The sequence below is a fragment of the Bubalus kerabau genome, chromosome 3 (assembly GCF_029407905.1).
Source record: "Bubalus kerabau isolate K-KA32 ecotype Philippines breed swamp buffalo chromosome 3, PCC_UOA_SB_1v2, whole genome shotgun sequence".
Classification (NCBI taxonomy): domain Eukaryota; kingdom Metazoa; phylum Chordata; class Mammalia; order Artiodactyla; family Bovidae; genus Bubalus; species Bubalus kerabau.
The window spans coordinates 171838135-171865786 of record NC_073626.1 but is presented as its reverse complement, the minus strand read 5'-3'; the positions used below and the strand labels follow the sequence as shown (position 1 = coordinate 171865786).

The following is a 27652-nucleotide window of genomic DNA, read 5'->3' as shown; positions in this document are numbered from 1 at the left end:
GGGTTCAGGATGGGGAACACATGTAAACCTGTGGCGGATTCATTTCGATATATGGCAAAACCAATACAATATTGTAAAGTTAAAAAAAAAAAAAGATGTGGGTTTGTTCCCTGGGTTGGGAAGATCCCCTGGAAGAGGCAATGGAAACCCACACCAGTGTTCTTGCCTTGAGAATCCCATGGATGGAGGAACCCGCTGGGCTACAGTCTATGGGGCCACAGAGTCAGACACTACTGAAGTGACTTAGCATGCATGCACATCCATATAGGAAACATGCATGATATAGAGATATGATGCACACACATCACAGATGCACACATATATACATGTGTACATACATATATACCATATATATTTGTTTGTGTGCTCAGTCACTCAGTCATGTCTGACTGTTTGCAACCCCATGGACTGTGGCCCATCGGGCTCCTCTGTCCATAGGATTTCTCAGTCAGGAATACTGGAATGGGTTGCCATTTCTTCCTCCAGGGGATCTTCCTGACCCAGGGATCGAACCCGCATCTCTTGAATCTCCTGCATTGGAAGGTGTATTCTTTACCACTGCACCACCTGGGAAGCCCATATACTGTGTGTGTGTGTGTGTGTCTGTGTGTGTGTGTGTATGGGCTTCCCAGGTGGCTCAGACAGTAAATCTGCCTGCAATGTGGGGGACCTGGGTTTGATCCCTGGGTTGGAAAGATCCCTTGGAGAAGGGAACAGCTACCCACTCCAGTATTCTGGCCTGGAGAATTCCATAGACAGAGGAGCCTGGCAGGCTATAGTCCATGGGGTCGCAGAGTTGGACACGACTGAGTGACTTGCACAGCACAGCATACACACACACACACACACACACACATGCACATATATATTTATATGGCAGTATCTACCCTATATCAGACCTGCATTGCAGGAAATTCATATAGCAGATGCAGAGTGCAGTTTCAAAGCACAGGCTCTTCAGCCAGAATCCTCTCTGTGAGTCCTGGCCACTCTACTTGTTGTATGACTTTAAATCTTTTTCTAAATTTTCTGGTCCTAGTGCAGTGAGCCTTTCTCATCAGGTTTTCTGAAAGGCTTGCACTGGTCAGTGAAGAAGCTGAGCTTGTCCACCTGGACACAACCATGAGGAAGAGTTGGCCCCAATCAGCACCCAACTCATGTGCTGCACCCCTTGGCAGAAATCTTTAGATCTTTTACTTAATCTCATTGCCCCTCAATTTTGTCCTTTTAAAATTGGGCACAAATCCTGGTTTGTACCTCATTGTGCTAGCATTAGGATTCAAAGAGATAATATGTGAAATATACTCATATTAATGCTCATTACCATATTAATGGTACCATATTAACAGAAGTTGGTGATGGACAGGGAAGTCTGGCATGCTGCAGTCCACAGGGTCGCAAAGAATTGGACACGATGGAGTGACTGAACTGAACTGACCACATTAATGGCTCTTATCATCCCATTTAATTCTCCCAACATCTTTATAAAGTATAATATTGGTTCAAAATATCAGGGACTTCCTGGGTGAAATGTGGAACTGGCCCTATAACCCAGAGGGCAAGGCAAAGCAGAGAAAGGAGTGGAGGCGGACCACTCTGGATTGGCCAATGGCAGCATTAATAAGCAAGAGGAGGTACATATGAGGCCTGTCTTGGGCACTGCAAGACCAAGTAGATCCGTGCACCCACCACTAGAATCTTCCAAGTTGACACAGAGGCCTTAACTCAGTTCAATCTCGTATTTGGTCCAGATGATCTCAACAGCACGTTCCTCTCTCAAGTCTCTGTCTTTGAGACTTTGTGGCTTCTTGTGGGCATGTGGGGAAATACACTTCAAGGATACGAGGGAGTAAGGAGCCATTGCCCTGTTCTGCTCAATCAGCATCACATCCTCTTACTGACCTCCTCCAGCAAAGGTATTTCTGTCTCCATATCACGTGGCATCTGAAGGTCAAAGAGCCTAATTTGCTCGGCATCGCTGTGGGTCCTGATACTACTGTTCTGGTCGGAGTAGGCAGAGTGGTGCTGTTCTCTATGGCAGAACATTGACACCAGGCAATGTGTCCCCTGTGTGGGTTGTGGGGCTGACTTTTTATTTCAAGCTGACTCCAGGTTCAATCCAGCATCCAGGCCCACCCTCTGCCAGGAGGCAAGAATGTACTGTGTAACCTTAGTGGGAAACTGAAAGTGGAAAGAGGCAGCAGTAATGCCGTCACCATCTACAGGCCACTCTGGTGCAGAGAGAGGCATAGGGTCCAACTTGCTGATGACTGCAGAAAACTTAGGTTCCTTGAATGAGGCGGTAAATGCTTAATCATTAACAGATGCATGTGGGCACACCTTGGAGCTACTGAGGGTCCATTTCAGAGTACCACAATAAAGTGAATATCACAATAAGGTAAGTCACAGGAATTTTTTGGTTTCCCAGTGCATATAAAGGTTATGGTTGCACTATACTGTAGTGTGTTGTGTATAATAGCATAATGACTAAGAAAAACCTCTATACGTTAATCAAAAATACTTTGTTTATGCTGCTGCTGCTAAGTCACTTCAGTCGCTTCACAGCGACTCTGTACGACCCCATAGACGGCAGCCCACCAGGCTCCACCATCCCTGGGATTCTCCAGGCAAGAACACTGGAGTGGGTTGCCATTTCCTTCTCCAATGCATGAAAGTGAAAAGTGAAAGTGAAGTCGCTCAGTCGTGTCTGACTCTTAGCGATCCCATGGACTGCAGCCCACCAGGCTCCTCCGTCCATGGGATTTTCCAGGCAAGAGTACTGGAGTGGGGTGCCATTGCCTTCTCCGACTTTGTTGCTAGAAAATTCTAAATATTTGAGCTTTCAGTGAGTCATAGTAATAACATCAAAGATCACTGATCACAGATTGCCATAACAAACACAATGATGAAAAAGTTTGAAATATTGCAAGAATTACCAAAGTGTGACAAGGACAGGAAGTGAGCAAATGTGTTAGAAAAATGATGATGCTAATTGACTTTTTTGAAGCAGAGTTGCAACAAACCTTCAATTTGTAAAAAAAATGCAGTATCTGTGAGGCACAGTAAAGCAAAGGGCTTTACTTACTCATGAAATGAGCTCTGCCTGTATGTTAGTGCCTGTGGAGCTCCAGGTGAGCTGAAGGTGCTATACCACCCCACATAAGTGTTCCTGCTTGGACCTTAGTTCAAACCCTGGGAGGTCATACCAGGTAACCATTGCAGATTGTTCTAAATACAAGAGTCTGAGTCTATGGACCATCACACCATATGTCAGGTCAGCATTCCCACAGGATGCTCTGGAGTTCAGAACCTGGGAACCTCACTATTACAATGAGAGTTGTTCTCATTGAGGCAAGTGATCCCCAAATGGCTGCCTAGGAACCTGGGCTGGCCTGGGAAGATGTGTTTCTCCTGTTGTGACAAAAGGCAAAAAATAAAAAGAATCATGCGTGCATTGGTTTGTAACATTTTTGTAACATCTAAAGTATATTGAGTTGAGCTATCACTCTGGAGTAGATCCATGAAAAGAAATGAGCCAAATTGTTTCTCAAAAATGTCTCTGTTCCATCAAATTCAGAGACTTTGGAATCCATAACTGGATCCAGCCTTTTATCTTGCAAAAGATCACACTGAAGATAGTTGGTTGAGCTGCATGGCCCGACTTGTCCTGCCTTGACATTTTCTTGTGTGTGGTCTGGAGTTATTTAACATCACTGGGACGTAGGGGCTTAACACTACAATGGCTTATGTCTTACACCACGATGTCTATTGCAGGTTCCCATTGCTTTACCATGTTCGCCCCTGCTAAGGGACACAGTCTCCAACTTTCAGAATCTTAAGGGTCACCATGGTCACGAGTCATGCACTGGATTTTATTTTAGTTTTGGCCACATGGCAGTTTGTAGGATCTTAGTTCCCTTATCAGAGATTGAACCTGGATCCCCTGAAGGAGAAGCACCAAGTCTCAACCACAGGATGCCAAAGAATTTCCACTGGATTTTAAAGGCTTCCGCCTGGAAGTGGTGTGTGCTATTTCCCCTCACATTTCATTGGCCAAGACAAGTCATGTGATTACACCTAACTGCAAGAGGTCTGAAAAGTACAACCCTACAAAGAAGTTCTTGGAAGGAATAGAGGTAAAAGTATTGGCAAATAGCAGTTAAGGCCAAACACACATTCATTAATATTCCTTTTTCTTTATTTTAGCTCAGTATTTTAACTGGTTGAAATATTTTTATATCTTGATTCTGATATGAATTGTATTCGTTGCCAAATTTTGAGAGTCTATGGCATTTCCCTAAAAACTTCCTCTAGCCTGGTAGTGATTTGCTGACTAGTATGTTCAGACTACAATTGTTCAATGGTTTCAAACCCACATTCTCCATGAGGGGATCTTGAGAAATTCTATCACATGGTTTGCTGAAATCCAGACATGTTATTTGGGTATTTTACCTTTGACTTATTAAAGTAGGATCTCTATCAAAAAAGGAAATAAGGTGAGTTAGTGAGAAGATTAGATGTTTTTAAGTTTGGAATAATATGAACCAAAGGTCTGGATAATTGAACTTTGAGTTTTTGTTTAAACATAGAACCAGCATTGTTTTAATAACTATGTTAATAAGACATAGTAATATATTAGTTGGGCTCTTTGGTTAGGTATTTGGAGGTCTTGCAGATGGTTGGAAACTGTCAGCCAAACACCAAATCAACCTTCAGAACCAAAGAAAAGACCCATTTCTCCAAGAGTGACAACAGCAGTAATAAGAGTGAACACTGGCGTGGTATTTAGTGTGTGGATGTTTTGCAGCCAGGGCACATAATACCATGTTCTACTGTCCAGAAATAACTGCATAGTTCCTCTTACAATCAAGAGGGCTGAATTTAGTCTTTTTTAACTTGGATAAAAATGGTCTTGTACTGTCTCTTTCATAATATGCATTTTAAAGATAAAGACAGAGAGAATATATTTTTATAAAAGTTCAGTGTTAGCTTGAAAATTCAGAAATCAGCATCCAGAAAATAAAACCAGTTACGTCTTTCATAGTTCAAAGTGATATGAAATTCACCCCCAAGAGAGTTGGTTAGGCAAAAATATAGCAAACTAAAGTGTGATTTTAATTAGCTCACAACCTTACACCTAATTGTGTGTGTGTGTGTGTGTGTTGATGGAAAGGAATGAGCAGCACTAGTTCATTATTCCAGAATTTAAGGTAAGAGTTTCAGCAAAGAATGCGACACTCCCCCCGCACAGAAACACCTGAATGATGAGAGGAGGACCAGCAGAGGGTGCTGGTGCGGCACAAAATTAAGATTTTTTTTTTTTTTTTTTTTTTTAAACAGGAGGTCTGGGCTAAAAGACAGCAGGTGTGAGGGAAATGTAATAACTGTTTGGGTCCACTTGGAGGTGTGAATTCTCCAGCTGCAGGCAGATTAGTCTGGGTTTCAGTGACTTGGTTTGTAATGGCCACATGGATTTTAGACATCTTCTAAAGCACAACCGCCTGACACTTGCTCCTGTGTCTGAGCGAGGTGGGGAGAGGCCGGGCAGTTTGGCTCCTGTTTTCACTGGAGACTTTTATCAGCCCCTGGCTGCTCATCTGTGGAACCTTCATGCTGGGTTCACGCGTCATCTCTACTTTCTTACTGGCTCAGCTTTTGCAAAACTTTTATTTGTGTGGTCTAGAAAATTTGCCCGAACTGTTAATTCAGTTCGGGCAATCCTGTTAATCCCAGAGGGTCCCATTTTCTTTTCTCACACGGCCACCTTAAAGACAAGGTGACTAGCTCCTGGGAGCCCATCCGTAGCAGAGGTTGTGAAAGGTCAGATGGGGAGACAAGGTGGGCTTCATCTCCTCGGCGGATCCTGACCGCCCAGCGGTAAAAGCACGAGTCAGCCTAACTTGGATGTTTAGAGGAGCCTCCCCTTCCCCTCTCCGTACCCCCTACCCAAGTAGGTCGGGAGGAACATTCCCTTTACTCAGGGCTCTATAGTAAACCCTGGCAGGGCCTTCGCGAACCTGCACTTCTGAACTGCTCTTTCAGAAAACCGACCGCGTCCTGGGCTGGGAGTCAAGTGACCCACTAGGGTCTAGTCCAGCCCGTCTGGGCCTCAGTTTCCTCCTCGGTTCAACGGCAGGATTGGACACCCTGATTCCGAGGCCTCTTTCAGCTCTTCCACGCCACAGTCAGACATTTCCGAGAGGCGCGGCCGGCTCCGCCCTCGGCAAAGGGCAGGCTCTCGGTCAGCACCAAGGACAGGGGCCCCGGGGAGCGCTGCGCAGAACTCAAGGTCACTCACTTCCTAGCCAGCCCCACCGATCTGCGGTTGTCGGGGCGCCGGGGTTGGGAGGCGGCGCGGGGAGGGCTGTGTGTGTCGGGAGAAGTGTTGTGGCGGGCGGAGGAGTGGGGAAGGAGCCCCGAGAACGAGATAAGGCCGGTCTCCGCTACGGCCTCGCAGATTCCGCGCCGAGGGGCCGCGGGCGGCTGCGGCCAGTCCAGCAGCTGCTCGTCCCGCGGCGGGCGCGCGCTGCTCGGCACCTGGAAGCCCGTAAAGTCCTCCCCGCGTTGGCATTGACCCCGTCCACCCCTCTTTTCTTCCCGAGCCCCTCGGAGCTCCCCGCCAGTCCCGCATCACCACTGCTGTCTCCTAAAGCCGCTTTTGGACACACCTCCGACTCTGACCGCACCCCTCGTGGCTGGGGGCCCCCTGTCGGCCTCTCTGCTCCGCCTGCCCCAACTCCTGGTTTGGGGGGAAGGGTACCCACCTCCCCTCCCCTGCCCGCCCGGAGCCCCGCCCCCGCTGGCCCCGCCCACAGGCCCCGCCCGCCGTTGCCCCGGGAACCTCTCATCCCGCATCTGCAGGAGGCGCCCGGCCCCACCGAGCTGTGTTCTCGCCGCCAGCACCACCACTCCCGCCGCCAGCGCCGCCGCCGCGCCCCAGCTCCAGCTCCCGCTCCCGCGCCCTCTCTGTCGGCCATGCCGCCCCGCCGCGCCCCGGCACCCGCCCTGCTGCTGCTGCTGCTACTCGGCGCGGGGCCCCGCAGCGGCTGCCTGGCCAGCCCGGTGCCCGCCGCGCCCCTGCCCGTGCCGGGGCCATGCAGCGCGCAGCCCTGCCAGAACGGGGGTGTGTGCTCCCAGCTCCCTGCGCCCGACCCTCAGTCCCCGGTCGCCGCCGGCGAGCCCGGCTACAGCTGCACCTGCCCCGCCGGGGTCTCTGGCACCAACTGCCAGGTGAGTGGACGCGGCGGGCGCGGCGCTGGCCACTGCGCGCTGTCCAGTGCGGGGCTCCAGGGGCCTGACCCAAGCTTCTCCCTTTTCGGGGTGGGCGATGGAAGTGGCCTCTTGGCTCGCGTGGACGCGGACCCCTGGCCGACCTCGGAAGCGTCTCTTCTCTGCCTACCCTGGTTCACCGGCCGTGCCAGCTCGGGGCTCTCGGGCGCGCCGTTCCAGGGCCTGGTGGCTACCTTGGCCCTCATACTTCTGGCACGACCGTGAGCCGCCAAGTGGCGTGCCCCTCTCGACCCGGGCCGAGCCACCCTCCGCTAGAGCCGGGTCTTGGTGCCCGCCCTAGCTGCAAAGAAGGGCCAGCCTGCGAGCGTCCCTGGCGGGATGTTCATGTCCAGGTGACCCCTGCTCTTTGTCCCGCTGGACCCGAGGGTGAGCTGTAAGAGCGACAGGGACTCGCGGGCTCCGTGCCCGGTGGTCGGGCATTTTCTTTCCTTTCCAATTCCCTTGAGGGCTCTGACAAGGCAGCTGGAGACCGAGAGGGTCAGCTGCCTCCCCGCGGCCAGACCTTTCTGAGCTCAGGAGGAAGTGCTGGAGCCCTAGGAAACATTCGAGGGGACGTGGCAAGTGGGGCTTGGTGCGTAGCCTTCCCGGCCGACGCTCCTGAAGGCGCACGTTTGGGGCAGGCAGCCAGGCTTAGTGAAGCTTCGAGGAACCGTGGGGCCAGGGGAGGGACGAGAGATGGCCAGCTACTGCCTGTGGGTTTGGGATTTCGAGAAGAATTTGGCAGATAATAAACGAGGCTGGTTTAAAGAATGTTAAAAGCTCGGTGAAACCTACTGACCTATTCACACCAACGTTTTCAGTAGGTGACTTGGCAGCCCTGGGTGTGCAGGTAGAAAAACCCCAAGTCTTGGTTCTAAGGTAGGGGCAAAGAGTGGATTTATCTGAAATGATGAAGTTAAACCAAGTGAACATGGAACACTGTTGAGATCAAATGCTTTCTTCCCTCCATTTGGAGGGGAGGAGTGTATTTCATGTAAAGCTGAGAGAATGCCCCAAGAGTTACTTTGAGAATGCTTAGATGCACTTTTATTCCTGTGGTGAAGAGGCCACGTGTGGTTTGATGTGATTTGATAGGATAGGGTGGGTTAGGCTTTAATATTTTTTAGATAGAGGTAAATAGGACTGAGAAGCTTGACCCTGACAGACAACTTTTGCTATTTTCTAGAATTTTTTTTTTTTTTCTGGATAGTAGCAAATAGGGTCAAGCTGACCCTATTCTTTTCAGTTTTGTGCTCCTCTTTGTTAGCTGGTTCCAATGAGCTGATGAGATGAGGATAAGGATGAAGAGGGGATAATGATGAATGTGTGAATGAACCTGGGAGTAAATTTGGGGAATGAGGACTCTCTGGGGAGATGCCAGTTGGAGCCATATGAGCCATTAGGACGAAATCCTGTTCACTGATCTCCCCTGTTGATTGATGATGTGCATGGTGTTTACTGGAGAAATGAGTTGCCTAATTGCTTCCATCAAACCACTCTCACATTTCCATGTCTGAAATCTGTCCTTGAAAGAAATAGTTGATTTGGACTCAGAGTGTAGTAGCGACGCACAGGAGAAGGTAGGTTAGAGTGCACATCAGTTTAAATATATGGGAGGAAAGACTGAACATAGGGAATTTAACCCAACTCTGGGATTTATTCTTTTGGTAACTCTAAAAATATAAGAAATCTTCAAAAGAGAGAAAAACCTCTTTAGTTCTTCCTAAAGGTGATTCACAGAGAAGCATAAATATTTTTTGTCCTAAAGTGGGGGTTTGACATAAGACTGCGTTTATTCAGAGACGAGTCATGACCTGATGCACAAATATTGCAGAACAACTGGTCAAAACAGTCAGATCTCTAGCCCTGATCTGAGAAGTTCTTAACTGTGTGAATGTGAGGAGAAGCTGTACTGGGTGTCCAGAGTTCTGAGTTGAAGAGAGCTGGAGTTACTGTAATTCTAACAGGAAAGCTTAGCAAATTTGAAACCTGATCTGACTTGGTTACCCAGAAGAACTTAACTGAGATGATTCGGAGTCTTATAAACCCATAACAAATTGATTCCTGTTAATTCTAACTTAATCTTTCATTATCTTGCAGTAACACTCGAGACTCATTTTCTGTTGAGGGGGAAAAAGGCAATCTGAATAGAGAAGTTAAACAGAGGAAAAAGCCCCTTACACATACTCAATTACAGATAAGGGAAATGGATGTTAGCCATTGCAAACCGAATGGTTGCTGAAACAGAACGGCATGCTTGCTGGATAAATTGAATATGGAATTCTACCTGTACGTGAAGAGAATTCTTTAGACAGCAAGTGTTACCCCTCCCCCAGCTACAGAGACAATAATGTCAGCAATGGAAACACTGAACCTAACTCTGAGGTTCCCTTCCTCCCTGCCTCCTCCCTCCCTCCCTTCCTTCCTTCCTTCCTTTCTTTCTCTTGTCCTCTCCCTCCTCCCCCTCCTTCTATTTTGGGTATGTGTTGCAAGGTTAAGAAAGCCATGAACCACTAATTGGGCTTAAAATGGAGTAAGGCTGTCTTCAGCTTCTGTGTGGTCACTTGGCTGATTTTCGGGCAAGGCCATGGCTCCAGGCAGTGCTTCTGGTATCAGCTGGTGACGGAAGTACCCAGGCTCTGGGAAGTGGTGTGAATAATGTGAAGGAGGATCTGTGGGTTTGAAGCTGAGCCGCCCCCATTGAACCTGCTGTTACAGGCGATCTAAGCCACGTCTCAGGTTCCTCATCTTTGAGGATGGGATCTGCCTCACAGGGTTGGTGATGAATGGTCTGATTCTGTTTTTTGATATTTGATTGCTGACACCTGTCTAGTGTCATCTGTCCCTCTTTCCCTTCTGCCCACGTGGAGGCAAGCTGATAAGATGGCCTAGGTGCTCTTTCCATTGGTACTGGCTAGAGGTTCAAGCCATGCAAGCCCCTGTCCAGACTTGTGATACATCTTAAGATACATCTATTTTAAAGTGTTAGAACAGACTGAAAAGTATGAAATCCTAAGGATTCAATGGATTCTGAGGATGTATATGGAAATCTAACCTACAGAGACGTGGTGACGATGATGACAATTACTAACTCTTTTCTCGAGTACTTGCTATGTGACAGTGCTATTCCAGGGGCTTTACAGATATAGCTCCCGAGTTCTCCTAGTGTCCTGTGAGCTGGGTGCTGGAACCATCCCCATTATTTAAATGAAGTACAGAAAAATTAAATGACTGCCCCAAGGTCACCCTGCTAGTCAGTGTAGGATTTGAACCAGGTGGCTGGCTTGATGTTATTAATAGAGCTGTAGAGTCTGAAGGATGCTAAGATGAAAGTCTGGTCCTGTCCCTGTTATTTTTAGCTATGTGACCTTAAATTAGCACCATAACCTCTTTGAGTCTTTTCAGTGAAGAGGGGATGGAGTGATTTCTGAGTCCGGCTTTACTCTAAAACACCCTGTTTTGCTCTGAAACACAGTTCAGATGGCTGTGCCCAGCTGGAATGAAAAGCTTCAGGACTGATAAAGACATAGAAAATTCTCCTTGTGCTGCCTACCAAGCAGGACCTTCCTGCAGAGTTAGAATCATAGGTCCTGCCTGGCTGAAGTTATTTTTTGCTATCGTGAAAGCATATGGATACCACATAAAAGACACCTAAGTATTTCTGATGGATTTGAAAAAAACTTCAGACTTCAAATTAAAACAAAAAAGACTGAAGCTGCTGTTTTTGCCTTCCTGGTTCATTTGGGGAAGCAGGCAGGTATCAGAGGTGGCAGCTGCTGGGCCAAATTTTCTTTTCGGTGAGTGGTACAGGAATGCCTCCCTTCCATTAAGCCTTCCATCACATGTAAGGATTAAAGTTGTGTTATTTTGTTTGGAAAGCTTTTTTATTTTCATGAAATGATTCTTTGTCAAATATTCAAACAGGCAGACACCTGTTTGTTTTTTCTTGTCATGTTCTCTGGGAATCTTACCCTTTGGGATTAAAATGAAAATGTGTCAGTTTCTCCCCTTGGAGGAAAAAGGGGTTTTTGGAGCTGCTTTTTATGGAGTTTTACCCATTAAGCTGATTCTATAATCCTCTCTTTGATTAAACACCCTAACTTGAAACAATGGTTCTGCTTCTGATGAATTTTTGATTGAAGTTTGCTAACAAACAACAACAAGGGATTCTAGCACTTTGCACAGCATCAGCCTTCTCTACTGAACTTTTTGCACACATTCACACACATGCATGCACACACACCAGTTCACATTGGGATTGTACAAAATGTTCTGTGTTAGCTGTCAAGAGACATCGCTCCTTCCTCTGGCTTTTCTACAGGTATTCATGTTTTGTGAACTTGTGAGAGAAATTCAACATTTCTGAAGTTCAGTGTTCATATCTCCAAAATGGGCTAGCAATGCTTATCTTATTTTCTTTTTTAGAAAAGGTGCAGTTAATAAATGGGAAATTGTGAATTTTTTTCAATAAATATAAAGATGTATGGGAGAATTATTTCAAAATTTTTTGAGAAAAAAAGTAAAATGTTGCATAAATACAAGGTATACTGCTAGGAGAAAGATTATATGTTTCTCATATATAATAAGATTACACTAGTCTATTCGGTGTCTGTGATTGTTCCCCTTCAGGCAACAGACAACTTTTTCTCCCTAATAGAATGAGTTATACTACAACCTCAGTTTTTAAAATGAAAAAATTCATTGTGCTGAAATTTTGATAAATGTTTGGTTCTTTTTATTATGAAAGAGACAGTTTCTCAGAAAAGTCTCAGTGACTTCAAGTTTTCTTTTGAAACAAACAGATAAAGCTCATCTAAATCCTTTGAGCGATTTTAAGAAAGGAAAGAAACAGTTGTTTTTCTTGGCATTATGAAAATGGAGTGATTTCTTATTTGGTCTATCTGGTGCATTCTTAGGAAATATCATTTTTCTCAGCTTGGCCACCTGACAAAGATGCATTTCTGTCTTTAGCTTCTTTGCTTAAGCGTCTCATGTGACACAGTATCATCCAAAGTGCTTTTGTTTATGCCCTCATTTCAGGCATCAAACAGGAAAGAAAACCTATCTGAAGCTGAAGGGTATTTGAGTCAGAAAACGGAACGGCTGAGTTATATTTTTAGATCTTCTTACTGATTCAGGAGACGGCTGCGGTCAGTGCTGCCTAACCCAGAGGCAGGAACGTCCAAAATTTGCCCCCCAGACAGAAAGTCCAACAGCACAGTAAAGTTTGTGGATAGAATTTTTTTTAAAGCTTTTTTAAAAGAGAAATTTTATCTGTTTTTTCAATGTGAGCCATTTTTATAGTGTTTATTGAATTTGTTACAATATTGTTTCTGCTTTTTATTTTGATTTTTTTGGCCACGAGAAATGTTGGATCTTAGTTCCCCAACCAGGAATCAAACCTGCACCCCCTGCATTGGAAGGCGAAGTCTTAACCACTGGACTGCCAGGGAAGTCCCAAGAATTTCTTTATATTTCCTCCTTCGTTCTTTATTTACACTGGTGTTCAACCCTGGCTGCATGATAGAGTTACCTGGGAGCTTTAACATCAATGAGTGCCTGGGTCCCTCTACTCCCACCCCCAGGTTCTGATTTAATTGGTAGGGTCTGGGCACCTGGGATTTTAAAATGTCTTCCAAGTAATTCTACTGTAGGACCAGGGTTGAGAAGCCCCCTCTAGACTCTGGACATCTCCCCCACAGCCTGCCCTGCATGTGGCATGTGGCAGAGAAAAAGAGTACAAATTCCAACCTGCTCTTGGACCTTCTCATCCAAAAGCACCTAGCTTCAAATGGCCTGGAATTTCTGGCTTATGCTTTCCTCCAATGGCAAAGATTTTGCATCTTAAAGTGGACTTGAAGTCTTCATGAAGCTGGCATGTGCTGGATTGTTGAGTCCAGGCGAGGGAATCAGACCTAGGGTGGACTCTGAAGGTCCTCGGATAAGTAATTCGTTTTTCTGCAGCTTGATTTTCTCTTCTGTGAAAATGGGATCCCGATGCCAACCTTGAAATTTGTTGTGGATTAGAAAAGTATCCAGCCCAGTGACTGGCCCTGATTTCCCAAAAGACTAAAATTCCACCAGTAGAGATTCTTTTCTTTGGTTGTGATATATCGGATACTAGAAAGCTCCGATTTTGGTGCTGACTCCCTGCTGCATTGACTTTTGTTAGTTTGTCCTCTGTAGCCCCCTTACCAGGCAGGTGCCAAACGACAGAGAACGATGTGGCCTGAGCATGTGCAGGCCACCTAGTCTTTTATGGAACCATTCATTGCTTCATCTGAACACTGACCTATCTTTGGTCAACAATCACAGTGTGAGTCGGAGTGCAGTTGTCTTTAAGAAGAGGGGCTTCTCTAAGTCGGCCACTGATGCTCCCCAGGGTGAGTGAGGGCAGAGCAGGACCCCAGACAGGACTGCCGGCCTCAGGACTCCAGGAGCACCAGGCATCATACAGCAGACAGGCTCCCCGCCAAGAATGGTTTTACCATTTTAAAATGATTGGAAACAAAAATAAGAATAAGGTTTGGGGATGCATGAAAATGATACAAAATTCAATTTTCAGTATCCGTCAGGCTTTGTGGAACACAGCCACGCCCATTTGTTTGAGTACTGTCCATTTGTTTAAGTACAGCGGAGTGGAGTAGTTGCAACAAACAAGATGGATTACAAGGCTGAAAATATTTATCTGGCCCATGACAAAGGGAGAGGTTGACTGACTATTTTCGTAAATGTTGGTGAAAAGAATTTACTTTTCCATTTTTATTTGACTGAGCTAAAGACTGGTCCTGGTCTCCCTTGCCAAGTCCTTCCACAGTGTTTGTAGCCAGGCTCTAGGGTCCAACCCTAAGGCTGTATCAGTGTCTCTCCCACAGCATCCTTAATTTTTAAGCAAAGTGAAGTGTATTAATATAGGAAACTGTTAAGTATATCTTCCATATACTACCCAAGAAAGGGAAGATATAGAAAATATGAAAAGAAAACCAAACTCTCTAACTTTAAACTGACCTTCCTGATTATTCCTTACATGCAGGGTTTTCAGACTTTATAAAAAAAAAAATTAAGGTATAATTTGCATACAGTAAAATTCACCCCTTTAAGCATTCAGTTTTATGATTTTTGAAGTATAGTTGTGTAGCTGTCTCCATAATCAGGATATAGACTAGCTCATTACCTTCATAAATTTCAGCTTGCCCCTTTGTGGTGAACCCTCTCCCCTGCCCCAGCCTCCACTGATCTGATGTCTGTCCTTAGAGTTCTGCGGCTCCCAGAACATTATTTAAATTAAAGAAGGCGTGCCGCTTCTACTTGGTGTAAGGCTTCTGAGGTTCCACGCATCAATGGTTTTTCTTTTTATTGCCAAGCAGTATCCCACCATATGGATACACCACTGTTTGCTTTATCCTTTCACTGGTTGATGACTTTACGGTTGTTGCCAGTTTTTGGTGATTATGACTAAAGCTGCTGTAAACATTCATCTACATTTAAGTGGGCATGTTTTCACTTCTCTTTGGTAAGAACCTAGGAGTGGGATTGCCGGGTCACATGGTAAGGACATATTAAACTTTATAAGAAGTTGCCAAGCTGGTTCCCAGCATGTTACTTTGCATTAAGTGAGAACTCCAGTTGCTTGCATCCTTATCAGTTCTTGGTATCACTGGTGCTTTAGGTTTTAGCTGTTCTAATACCTGTGTGTAGCAGCATCACACTGCTGTGTTAATTTTCGTTTTCATAGCAATGGATGATATTGAGTATTTTTTAATGTGCTGTTTGCCATCCATACCTTTTCCTGGATGAAATATTTGTTCACATGAGTCGTGAGAATTCCTTCTATATTTTGGGTACAAATCCTTTATTCAGTATGTGACTTGCAAATATTTTCTCCTAATCTGTGGCTTGTCTTCTTATTTTCTTGACAGTGTCTTTTGAAGGGCAGGTTTTTAGAACTCATGGAATCTAATGTATAATTTTTTCCTTTTTTGATTTGTGCTTCTTTTTCTGTTCTATGTAAGAAATCTTTGCTTAACCCAAGGTCACAAAATTTTTCTCCTATATTTTCTTCTAGACTTGTATTGTTCTAGGTGTTACATTTAAGTCTTTGACCCATTTAGAGATAATAGTTGTATTTGTGTGTGGTTCAGTGTACGAGTAGCTTTTATTTATTTTTGGCATAGGAATATCCAATTTTTCCAGAAATAATTGTTGACAAGATGCTCCACTGAATTATCTTGGCACCTTTGTTGAAAATCATTCGAATATACATATGTGGGTATATTTTATTCCATTCCATTGACTCTATATATCTGTCCTTCTGCCAGTTTTATACGACCTTGATTACTGTAGTTTTTGAGTAAGCCTTGAGGTCAGGTTGTATGAGTCCTTTAAATTTGTTGAGATGACATGAAATTCAAGACTCAGGATAGCATGTCACATCTAGATAGAAATGAAAATTCTTAACCTGGAACCTACAGATGGTTTCAAGAGTATGTCAGTGTCTTGAGATTCCAAATTTTGTATGTATTTGTTCTCCTAGAGAATGGCCCACAAGTTTCATGAGACTCTTGAAGAAGTCTTCCACCAATAAAATAACCACTGGAACCAAGGAAGACGAAACTAGTTAAATGCACAAGGAACTTCTGGGCATGGACTAAAGCATGTACCAAGAACCACCCTGGGACCATGAAGCAGCTCCCAAATAGGGGTGCCAGATAAAATACAGGATGTTCAGTTAAATTTGAATTTCACATAAAAATGAATTTTGTTTCCTTTGTGTCCCGCCTGTTGCACATTGTTCTTCTGAAATTCAAATTTAACTGGGAGTTCTGTAGTTTTAATTTGCTTAGTCTGACAACCCTACTGAAAATCCTAACTAATCCCTACTCTGATTCCCAGCTTTGCTCTGAAGAGTTCCTCAATGACAATTTAAATTCTTGCCAAATAGTTACACAAGGCCAATTTTATTAGCTTGCATTTAAAAGAATAACTTAGCTCATAGTTTTACATCTTCATAGTCCCTTTCAAGGGCAACTGTCAAACTGTGTTACGGCATTAAAATGTGTAAAAATATAGGAAATAAGGCCACTGGTAACCTTATCTTACCCCTTTCCCATCTCTTCTGCGAGGCTCACGCCTCTGCAGTCATCATTATTCACGTTTTGGTGTAGTTTTACATTGTCCTCTCTGTACATATAAGCACAGGTGAAGCATATGTAAATTCTCATGTATCCATGCAGCTATTTTATATAGAGAAGAAATAATCTTATGCATACTATTCTGCAGATTTTTTTTCTTAATCTATTGTGAAAATCTTACCATGTCTTAAAACAGAAAGCAAGCTCGGTCTTTTTGATGGATGAATAGTATTCCATTATGTGAATATTTATGTACTCATTTTTTACTGAAATGCACTATTTCCATTTTTCCATCATAAATGATGTTGCAATGACTATATATGTATGTACATAATTATATGCAATGATATATGTGGATATTTATATATATGCATGTCAAAAGTTATATATATTAAGCATTTTAATAAGTATTGCTAAATTGCCATCCAGAAAGATTGGACAGTTTTTCTCATTTGCTCACAGCATTTGAGAATGCCTGTTCATGCATATTTTTGTTAATCTTGGTATCCCAGATTTTGATTTATTTTTATGTGTTAACCGATAGATAAAACATGGTATCTTCCTGGTTTTCTTTGCATTTTAAAAATTGTGAATGAAAGAAAACTTTTTTTTAAATGAATTGACTATTTTTATTTCTGCCTGATTTTCTTTTGGGTTGTTCATTTTTAAAACTGATCTATCATGGGACTTCCCTGGTGGTCCAGTGGTTAAGACTCCATGTTCCCAATGCAGGGGGCATCAGCTCAACCTCTTATTAGGGAAGTAAGGTCCCGCTTACTGCCTGGTGTGCCAAAAAAAAAAGTTGATCTGCAGTAGCTCATTGTTAATGAGAAAGTCAGCCCTTTGTCCTTTGTGTTATTAATATTTTCCCCTACTTATCTTTTCTCTTTTGATTCTGCTTATGCTCATTGTTCATTGTTGGAGAAGGCAATGGCACCCCACTCCAGTACTCTTGCCTGGAAAATCCCATGGACAGAGGAGCCTGGTGGGCTGCAGTCCATGGGGTTGCACAGAGTTGGACACGACTGACTTCACTTTCCCTTTCATGCATTGGAGAAGGAAATGGCAACCCACTCCAGTGTTCTTGCCTGGAGAATCCCAGGGACGGGGGAGCCTGGTGGGCTGCCATCTGTGGGGTCGCACAGAGTCAGACACGACTGAAGCGACTTAGCAGCAGCAGCAGCATGCTCATTGTTTTGCCCTTTAGAATTTTTTCATTTTTTGTTCTTATTTATAAATCCAAGTTCATCATGGTCAATAGGTTTTAATTAGAATTCTAATGTTTGATACCAGTACTATATTGTACAATATTTTGAGAACTGCCTAATTTAAACCAGGAGTTTGCTTTTAAAGAATTCTGTTTTGGCTAAGATTTATATTGACAGGACTGATCCTATTGTCTTTTTAGAATGTATAATTAAACATAACTAGCCCTAGTTTATGGCTATTTTAAGAAGGACTGGCATGGATCTTCTAAATCATATTTAAATACTTGTAATTTGTCTTGATTTTTTTTGAAGCTGAAATACTACAACAATTTTATTAAGATGCTTCATTCATTTTTAAAAAAGAACTATTCAGCAAAGTTCCCTTTTAATAATTGGCATGGGTTTCTTAGTATTTTGTTAAAATCACCAAGTTAATTTTAATGGCATTATTGGATAACAGAGTATTTCTTAGAAGTTCTTGATGGTGTAATGGTCTGATTTCAAAAAGTGTTCTCTATCCAGGCTTGGGCAGAAAAAGACTCATCTTAATATTCAGCAAAATGCAAATTTCCCTTATGTTTTAATTTCATGTTATATATTTAGCACGTTTTCCCTTGAGAACAATCCCTTTTTTTCCTGACCAGGAATTTTTGTGGTCCTCTATCTTCATTTTCACTTTTTAAAACTGGCCATTGGTTTTTTGTTTTTTGTTTTTTGGTTGTGCAAAAGGGAATTCTTTTATTTCTGTAGAAAAGCTTCATAATGAGAGAAATAATAAGTGAGACAGAGAAATGAGAACTCATATTAGCATTTCTATGAGGCTTAAAATAAACTCTCAGCTGGAGAGAAGTAAATTTAATATTATGTTTTCTTTTATAAAGAAGGGGTAGGATGGATGTAGGATGGAGATTTGGGGGCTATACTGACTGAAAGAAAAATCACTCTTGTTTTTGTTTTCTAAAGAAAAAAATCATTATGTTCAGCCTTAAGAGGGCTAAAAACTATTCTCAGTGTGCTGACTCCTTTAAAAAAATCTCTTACATGAGGTTTTCCTTGCTTCCCTCACCTTCAGTGGACCCTTGAGATGTTTTGTATGTTCGGAAGAGGCTTAAAATTTTTTTTATTGGTGTACAGTTGATTTATAATGTAGTGTTGATTTCATGTGTACAGCAAAGTGAATCAGTTATCCATATCCATATCCATATATCCACACTTTAGATTCTTTTCTCATACAGGCCATTATAGAATATTGAGTAGAGTTCCCTGTGCTGTACTTGAGTGCACGTGAAGTCGTTTCAGTTGTGTCTGACTCTTTGCGACCCTATGGACTGTAGCCTGCTAGGCTTCTCTGTCCATGGGATTGTCCAGGCAAGAATACTGGAGTGAGCTGCCATGCCCTCCTCCAGGGGATCTTATATGCCAGGGTTGATGTCTTCTTGCTTCTGTCCTTGCCCGGCACACAACATCCCAAGTAGTCCATTCCTGGCCTGGTCTGTGGCCCCAGTTCTCATAACATTCAGCTTGCCCACTCCATTGTCTCTTCCTGAAAGAGCTCAGTGTCTGGGGCTTCCTCCCAGGAAGACATGTGCACTGGGGAGCTGTGTCTTCTGACTCAGCCTGGGCCCCGAGCCCTGCTCGTCCACCCCAGCAATCAAGCCGCATTCTAGTACCTGTGTCTGCTGAACTCCTTTGGGAGAAGGAGGGAGCTGGCCAGGGGTACTGGAACCACTGTGAATAAGTGGCTCTAGATGTCATTGGTCTGCTTGCTTCACTTCACTGAGAAGAAAATCAAGGCCAGAAAGTGCAAAAAAAAAAATGCAGGGCCACCCAGATCCTAAGTAGCCACATACAGCTTGAGGATGGTCTTGGTCTGGTTGGTAGACCTTCACATGCCTGGTGCAGTCCCCTTCTCTAGGCCTTGGCACCCATGGGGCACATGCAATGTACCCGGTGTGGCACGGTGTGGTCTCTCTGGTCATCGTGGTGGGTTGCTGTACCATCTGAGCATGCTTGTTTGTTAAGGAGCTAGCTCCTGTGGGTTTATGTAGAGCACTGACATAGCTAGTTTTTTAATGAGCTCAGTGTAAATGAGAAATTCGAGTGGGCAGGGAGGTGGGACCCCTTGCCCTTGGTGATGGGCCTGCAGGGCTGCAGGCTGGAGATCACTCGTTGCTTAGCAACCACTGCCAGGCTTTTTGTTTCCTCCAGCCTGAACCTAGGTAATATCCTCAGGGATTGGGATTCGGGCAGCCTGGTTTAGAAAGGAGTGGGAATTGGGTGTTCCGTAAGCTCAGTATGGGGGCTTCCCTGGTGGCTCAGTGGTAAAGAATCTGCTTGCCAATGCGGGAGATGCAGGTTCGATTCCTGGGTTGGGAAGATCTCCTGGAGAAGTAAATATCAACCCATCTAGGATTCTTGCCTGGAGAATCCCATGGACAGAGGAGCCTGATGGGCTACCGTCCATAGGGTTGCAAAGAGTCAGACACGACTTCATGATTAAACAATAACAACAAAGCTTAATATGGCCCCTAGTGCACAGCCTTCTACCCTAAACAAAGAAACAGACAAACAAATACCTTCAGGGAGCTGGCAGTTCTGGCAACTCTGGATAGTTTGTGGCCCAGAGAAGCTCATAAAACAAACTGAATCCTCAGGTCAAGGGCTCAGCCTAAACACTGGCTTCCCATTCGTCCCTCCATTTCCATGACTTGGAATCTTCCAGGCCTGACCCACTCACAGTCTGACACTGAAACCCGTTTTTTGTAGAATGCTGGGGGAGGGGAGGAGATGATGCTCTTTGTCTTTCAAAGCAAGGTTAGTAATCTAAGGAACTCATCCTTTCACTAGCAGTTTCTGAAAGTGAAAGTGAAGTCACTCCTGTCTGACTCTTTGCGACCCCACGGACTGCAGCCTACCAGGCTCCTCTGTCCTTGGGATTTTCCAGGCAAGGGTACTGGAGTGGGTTGCCATTTCCTTTTCCAGGGGATCTTCCCAACCCAGGGATTGAACCCAGGTCTCTCGTATTGCAGGCAGATGCTTTACCATCTGAGCCACCAGGAAAGCCAGTTTCTGGGCACTGATTAAAATGGTGTTGGAGGAGGTCATTGAGAAGACTTGACTGCTAGCTGATTTTCCAGCTTACCCTGAGCAGTTGGTAGCTCCTCACCCATCCCCGTCTCATCCTTGGAATGTGCATTCTGCCCGCCATTACCATGATGAGAGCCATCTTCAAGGACATGACCTTGAGAGCAACATGTTGTTGAGACCATCTGGACTGCAGACATGGCTGAACCTCTACATAAATTTTAAGATTCTGGAGGGCAGGGACAGAAATCTGTCTTGTGATGCCCAAGATATACCTCATAAGTAAGTTCCTTTGCTTATTAAATCTGCCACCTGCCAATCCACAGGGGGTCTGCCTTGTCCTCACTCTACAGGGGCTAGTTTCAGATTTCACCCTGGAAGTTCACGAGTTTTCAAACTGACAGATGGCAACACATTTTGTAGACTTTTAGAGCTTGGAACCATCCTAGAATTCATCTTGGCCATTTCTCTAATTATGCAGAAGAAAGTGAAGACCAAAGAGACGAATGTCAGAGTCAGAAGTTGAATATTGATTACTTCCCATCTTTGGACTCTCTTCACCAAAGAATTTAAGCTTAGACATTTGGAATCACAAGGACAGTCCTCTGGGCAAGTATGGTGGGAATTGCCCATAAGAGCGTAGGTAGGTTCTTATGGGCACTCAGATTCACATTCAGTATTCAGTTACTTATGTGCCTGGCTGTGTGTGAGGCTCCTTTCTCTGTATTATGTATTTTTAATCTTCACATTTCTTTGGAGGAGGCATTTCCTTTGCTTGATAGGTGAGGAGACTGGAGTGGATAGAGTATCTTGGTGATTTACCCAAGGTCAAACAGCAGCTGGGTTGATACTGGAGTCCCCTGTCTACATATGTAGTGTTTTCTTCATGTTATCACAGCTGTCTACTGCTCATCCTTCAATGTATAGAAAAATTCATTATACATGATATTGAGCTCAGTACTGAAATTTATCCCATTTGGTTGAAGACTTAAAATGGTGAAATACTCACTGTAATCATTGCATCACTTTATTTTTTGGCAATTAAGAGACATCTTAGACAAGCAGGCCGTTGTTTTAAGATGGCCTCAACATAAAACCATTTTCATCTGGATCAGAAACAATTTTCCTGCATGGCTTAATGCTTTTGCCTAACACCTTCGGAAATCACTGTTAAAAGTGTGATTTTGTATTTTAACTGATAGAAAACCTCTAAAAAGAAAATGAGTTTTATTAGAGTAGTAATTAACTTGCAACAATCACTTGTAGTTCACAAAATTCAGTAATTTGAATAACCATAGCTAAAAGCCAGTAAAATTACTAATTTTAAGATGATTGTGAATTTTGTATGTTTCCATGAGTATGAGTAGACCAGAAGTACAATTAAGTGTTTCACTAAGTAGGCATAATTGTGTGTGTGCATGCTCGATTGCTCAGTCTTGTCCAATTCTTTGGACCCCATGGACTGTGGCCCTCCAGGCTCCTCTGTCCATGGAATTTTTCAGGCAAGAATACTGGAGTGGGGTGCCATTTCCTCCTCCAGGGGAAGGAGGAAATTCAACCCAGGGATTGAACCTGAGTCTTCTGCATTGGCAGGTGGATTCTTTACCACTGAGCCACCTGGGAAGCTCATAGTCTTAAATAGGAATGTATTAAGCCCTCTTATAAGGACTTTAGTGATTATGTCTGAGGTTCTTATCTTATAGATGAGAAAAATGAAGATGAGAGAGGTTTGAAAACCAGGCCAGATCAAGATTCTTTCACACTTGTAGCGGGTGTTAATTAGAACTCCTTGGGTTGCAAGCAACAGAAAGCTCAGCTAGCTCAAGCAAGAAAGGAAGTCTCTAGTTTCATGGGACTGAAAAGTGTAGACACTATGGTATCAGGGGCTCAAATAATGTCATCTGGGCCATGAGTCTCTCTAGCTCTCTGCCCCACTTTCCTCTGTTTTGGCTTTATTCTCAGATTCCAGCTCGTGACCTCTGGCAGCTCCAGGCTCACACCATCCTTACTGCCAGTGAATCCAAGGGGACAAAAGAGCCTCTTTTTCCAGTCTTGCTTGGGAAAGTCCTGAAATTAGCTTTGGTTGATTGACATGAGTCAAATGTGTGTCTCTGAACCAATCATTGTGGCTCAGAGATTAGATTCTGAGCATTGAACAGCCCTGGGTCGTGTGTCCAGCAGAGGACTAACCCTAATCAGACTTTGGGGACCAAGATTGGAAGGAAGGCTTTTCTTAAGGAAATCATATACTGTTCTCAGAACAAGGGGTAATAGCTGTTGAGAATAAAGTCAATGGATTCCCAATATGCCTGCTGCCTTTCTCTTTATGATGATTCTTCATGCTTGAATGGTGTTTCTCCAAAAATGAATTCTTCCTGTCTGCCTCTTTGCATTCTGTCTCCTTGGGACTTCCTGGAAGGGTACTTTTTATGATGCTTGTGTGTAAATTTTGTTGCCATGTTACTCTCCATTTTTTTTAGGTGATTTTAATATCTTACATTGGAGAGCATATGTGGATCAAGTAGTTTCAAAATATTGTACTATATGTTTTAGGAGGACTCTCAATATCTATTTTTACACCCACCCTTACACACACACACACACACACAGAATGTTAGAAAATGTGCATGTATTTCGATATCTGGTTTCAGAGCTGTTCAGAATTGTTTAGCTGATATACATTTCATCTTGATGACACAGATATTTAAATTGATACAAGGATCACAGGCAATAATCAACTGAAGTCCCCCCATCAGTTAATGGACTCTGAAGCAAGAATGATTATTCCAGGGACTGGAACAGTTCAGTGGTTGATGTGGTAGGAGGCTTGAGACTTGGAATCAGAAGACTCAGGTTCTGGCTTGGCCACTTCTTAGGATAGAGAGACAGCTTGTTGTTTTGTGGGAGAGATGTTAACATAACTGGCTAGAAAAAAGGACCACAAAGCAATCCATCAATCAATGGAGGAGAACAGACAACTCTCCCTTGTGGAAGAATTGCAGGTAGTTTATGGATATACTGTTCCTTAAAGAGGGAACCTAATTCCTCCTCCTTAACTGTGGACTGTACAGAGAGACTTCCTCCCAAAGAATGCACTGTGCAAATCAGGGGATGAGTGATCTTAAGAGCAACCAGATGCTCTGCTAGGCAATCAAGGTCATCATCAGCAGTGATAAGTCATGGTAATAGCATGCACCCTTAACAGTCCGGCTTGTGATTCATCCAACCTCAGATATGCAGATGAAACCACTGTCATGGCAGAAACTGAAGACCCTCTTGATAAGGGTGAAAATGGAGAGTGAAAAAGCTGGCTTAAAACTCAACATTCAGAAAACTAAGATCATGGCATCCAGTTCCATCACTTCATGGCAAATAGCTGGGTAAAAAGTGAAAACAGCGGAAGATTTAAAATGTGAACAGTGACTGCAGCCACAAAATTAAAAGACACTTATTCCTTGGAAGAAAAGCCATGACAAACCTAGACAGCATGTTAGAAAACAGAGACATCACTTTGCCGTCAAATGTCCATATAATCAAAGCTATGGTTTTTCCAGTAGTCATGTACAGTTCAGTTCAGTCGCTCAGTCTTGTCCAACTCCTTGTGACCCCATGGACTGCAGCATGCCAGGCCTCCCTGTCCATCACCAACTCCCAGAGTTTACTCAAACTCATGTCCATTGAGTCGGTGATGCCATCCAGCCATCTTATCTTCTGTCGCCCCCTACTCCTCCCACCTTCAATCTGTAGTCATGTACAGATGTGAAAATTGGACCATAAAGAAAGCTGAGTGCTGAAGAATTGATGCTTTCAAACTGTGGTGCTGGAGAAGACTCTTGAGGGTCCCTTGGACTGCAAGGAGATCAAACCAATCAATCCTAAAGGAAATCAACCCTGAATATTTATTGGAAGGACTGATTCTGAAGCTAAAACTCCAATACTTTGGCCACATGATGTGAAGAGCCGATTCATTGGAAAAGACCCTGATGCTGTGAAGGATTGAAGGCAGGAAGAGAAGGGGGTGGCAGAGGAACAGATGGTTAGATAGCATCACTAACTCAATGGATATGAATTTGAGCAAACTCCTAGGGATAGTGAAGGACAGGGAAGCCTGGCATGCTGCAGTCCATGGGGTCACAAAAAATAGGGCATGACTTAGAGACTGAACAACAACCCTTGATATGATGTAATGAAGATGACACTTTACTTCTGTGGTTTTCCTCTCCCCAAAATCCATAATCCCAGTTCAATTGTGATAAAAATGGCAGTTAAGTCCTTGATAGACACATTTGTGTGTGTGCTCAGTTGCTTAGTCATAGCTGACTCTTGTGACCCCATGGACTGTAGCCCACCAGGCTCCTCGGTCCATGGAATTCTCCAGGCAAGAATACTGGAGTGGGTTGTCATTTCTTCTTCCAGGGGGTCTTCCTGACCCAAGGATAAAACTCGCAACTCCTGTGGCTCTGACATCAGCAGGCAGATAAGTCCTAATGTCCCTAATTGAGGGACATTCTACAAAATACCTGATCATTACTCCTCAAAATTATCAAAGTCATCAAGACAAGGAAAGTCTGGGAAAGAACCTGTCACATCCAAGAAGAGCCTGTGAATCCATAAAGGCCACCTGTAATATGGGATCTTGTAATAGGAGAAGGGCGTTAGGAAAAAGCTAAGGAAACCTGAATAAAGAATAGACTTTAGCTGGTAATAATGTGTCAATATTGGTTCATTTATTGTGACAAAGGTACCAAAATAATGCCAGATATCAGTGATAAAAGAACCAAGTTATGGAGTGTATGCTAACTCTCTGTGCTCTCTTCACAACTTTCCTGTGAATCTGAAAGTATTCTAAACTAACAAAAGTTTACTTGAAGAAAATGAGCTTCCCTCACTTCAGCCAAAAGTATTTTATCAAACTCTGGTTCCATCCAAGCCCTGGCACTGGGAGATCCGAGATGAATTAGATGTGTTCTCTGCACCTGGTTGTTATTGGGTAGATGTTAAAGCAGGTTCAGGGAGGTTGAATGATTTTTCTAAAGAAGAGCAAAAGTCTGTCATTCCTTGAGACTCAGGGATATATGTAAGGCATATTTTGTTTGGTAGGCAAAGGGGGAAAAGACATCTTGCCTCCTCCATCAGTGGTCCTCAACCCTGGCTACATATTGGATGAGGCTTCCCTAGTGGCTCAGATGGTAAAGGTCTGTCTGCAATGCAGGTGATGCTGGTTGGATCCCTTGGTGGGGAAGATCCTCTGGAGGAGGGCATGGCAACCCACTCCAGTATTCTTGCCTGGGAAACCCCATGGATAGAGGAGCATGGCAGGTTACAGTCTATGGAGTCAGAAGAGTCGGAAGTGACTAAACCACCACCACCAGGGGATCTTTAAAAATGCAAATATCTGTGTACTAAATGCTCAAAAAATGTTATTTACTCTTAAAAAAGTACAGATGCCTGGGCCTTACTCCAGACCTATTACATCAGAATCGGGGTGGGGGTGGTGTCTGTGTGGCCTTTTGACGAAGGACCCCCTAGGTGATTCTGATGGGCAGCTATGGTCCAGGACCACTGGCCTGGTTATTTGTGTAGGTAACATAGCACATTTTCGAGTCATTCCTCTCCCTTCTGGAATATCACCTTTCTTCTGCTTTCTTGGTTGAGAGCTTCGTTTGGTTTCTTCACTTGTGTTGGTCTGCTCCAAGACAAAGTAAGCCTTCTCTGAAAATTGTGGTCTCTCAGGTCTGCATGATCAAATTAAACTGGTGATTCTATGTTCTTGTCCTCTCCTCTTATGCATCCAGCTGTGGGATTCCATGTTACGTTTTCAGTCTCTTCACTATTTGCATCCAGGGATTTTCATCCTGGTTCTGTGACCTTGAGCAAGTTGCATCCTGTTTCCGAGCCTCATTTCCCTCAGCCCTAAATTAGACCCCATCAAGTGTATCTCTTCTGGTTGTTATGAAGGTGACAGTCATTCAGGTCCCCACTGAACACATGGCTTTGATCCATCATCTGCCAGCCCAGGAACTTTCCTTCTCTATAGGAAAATTTCCTAAATTGTTTCTTTCTTTTCTTTTTCAAAAATAAGTTTCCATGTGCGTTTTGCTCTAATGCCTGTAGGAAGTGGACTCAATATTTGCAGAATCATCCAATATAGTTTCTAAAAAGAATCAAAGGATATACTTTTCCTGGTTCCTTTCTTCGGGACCCCTCTAGAAGCAACTAGAAAAGAAGTTTGTTCTTGTTTATTTTGTTCTGCAAGGGTGATTTGAGTGGATTGGTGAAGATGACTTTTCTTTGTCTCTGTCACCCTTGTGTTGACTTTAAATGAGAATCATTGTGGTGGAAAGTCAGTTGTCTTCAAACTGAATCTTGAATATGTGCTTTATGGTTCAATATTTCCACTGATAAGAACAGCTCTGGCCTGTCATAAGGGCCAATATTATAGCACAAACGAAGCATTTTGCTAGGGCCTACATGATTTGTAATGATCTCTCTCAAGGCTTCACACTGGCTCCATTGCTTTATCGTGTTCCAAATTTCAATTTCTGTTGCTCGAGAGAAAGTAAGATATCTGTTATACTGTTGTCTGAATCAGATCAGTTGGGCTTTGTCTGGTAATTCCCTTTATGCATTATTTCCTATAGAACTTGACAAATGATTAATCAACATGACACATTCTCGTCTTGCATATGTTTCTTTGGGGAAATTACTGGAGTTAGTTGGCTGCATTGTTGAGTACTTAGTTGCTATCTGAGCATGGAAGAGAAACTTTAACATGGGGCTTAACATGCTTTGGAAGGTTTACTTGTAAACATCCTAAGACTACAATGACCCACTGATGCAAAATAATTGCAGCCTTCAAATTTAATTACTCCAGTTATGCTTGCCAAGGTTGTTCCATTAGGAATCCTGCATTTGAACAGAAGAACAAACTTTTTTGTCTTGGTACCAGGGTAGTAAGCT

The 27652-nt window shown here is 43.7% G+C and overlaps 1 protein-coding gene across 1 annotated transcript in view; it reads left to right on the top strand.

The window, feature by feature from the left end:
• The first annotated feature begins 6975 nt into the window (after nucleotides 1-6975).
• DNER (delta/notch like EGF repeat containing) overlaps nucleotides 6976-27652 on the top strand; it is a 383785-nt gene continuing 363108 nt past the window's right edge. Inside the window, exon 1 of the mRNA XM_055574473.1 lies at nucleotides 6976-7230. Within this exon, the coding sequence (XP_055430448.1) occupies nucleotides 6976-7230 (255 nt within the window). The remainder of the gene's footprint in view (nucleotides 7231-27652) is intronic.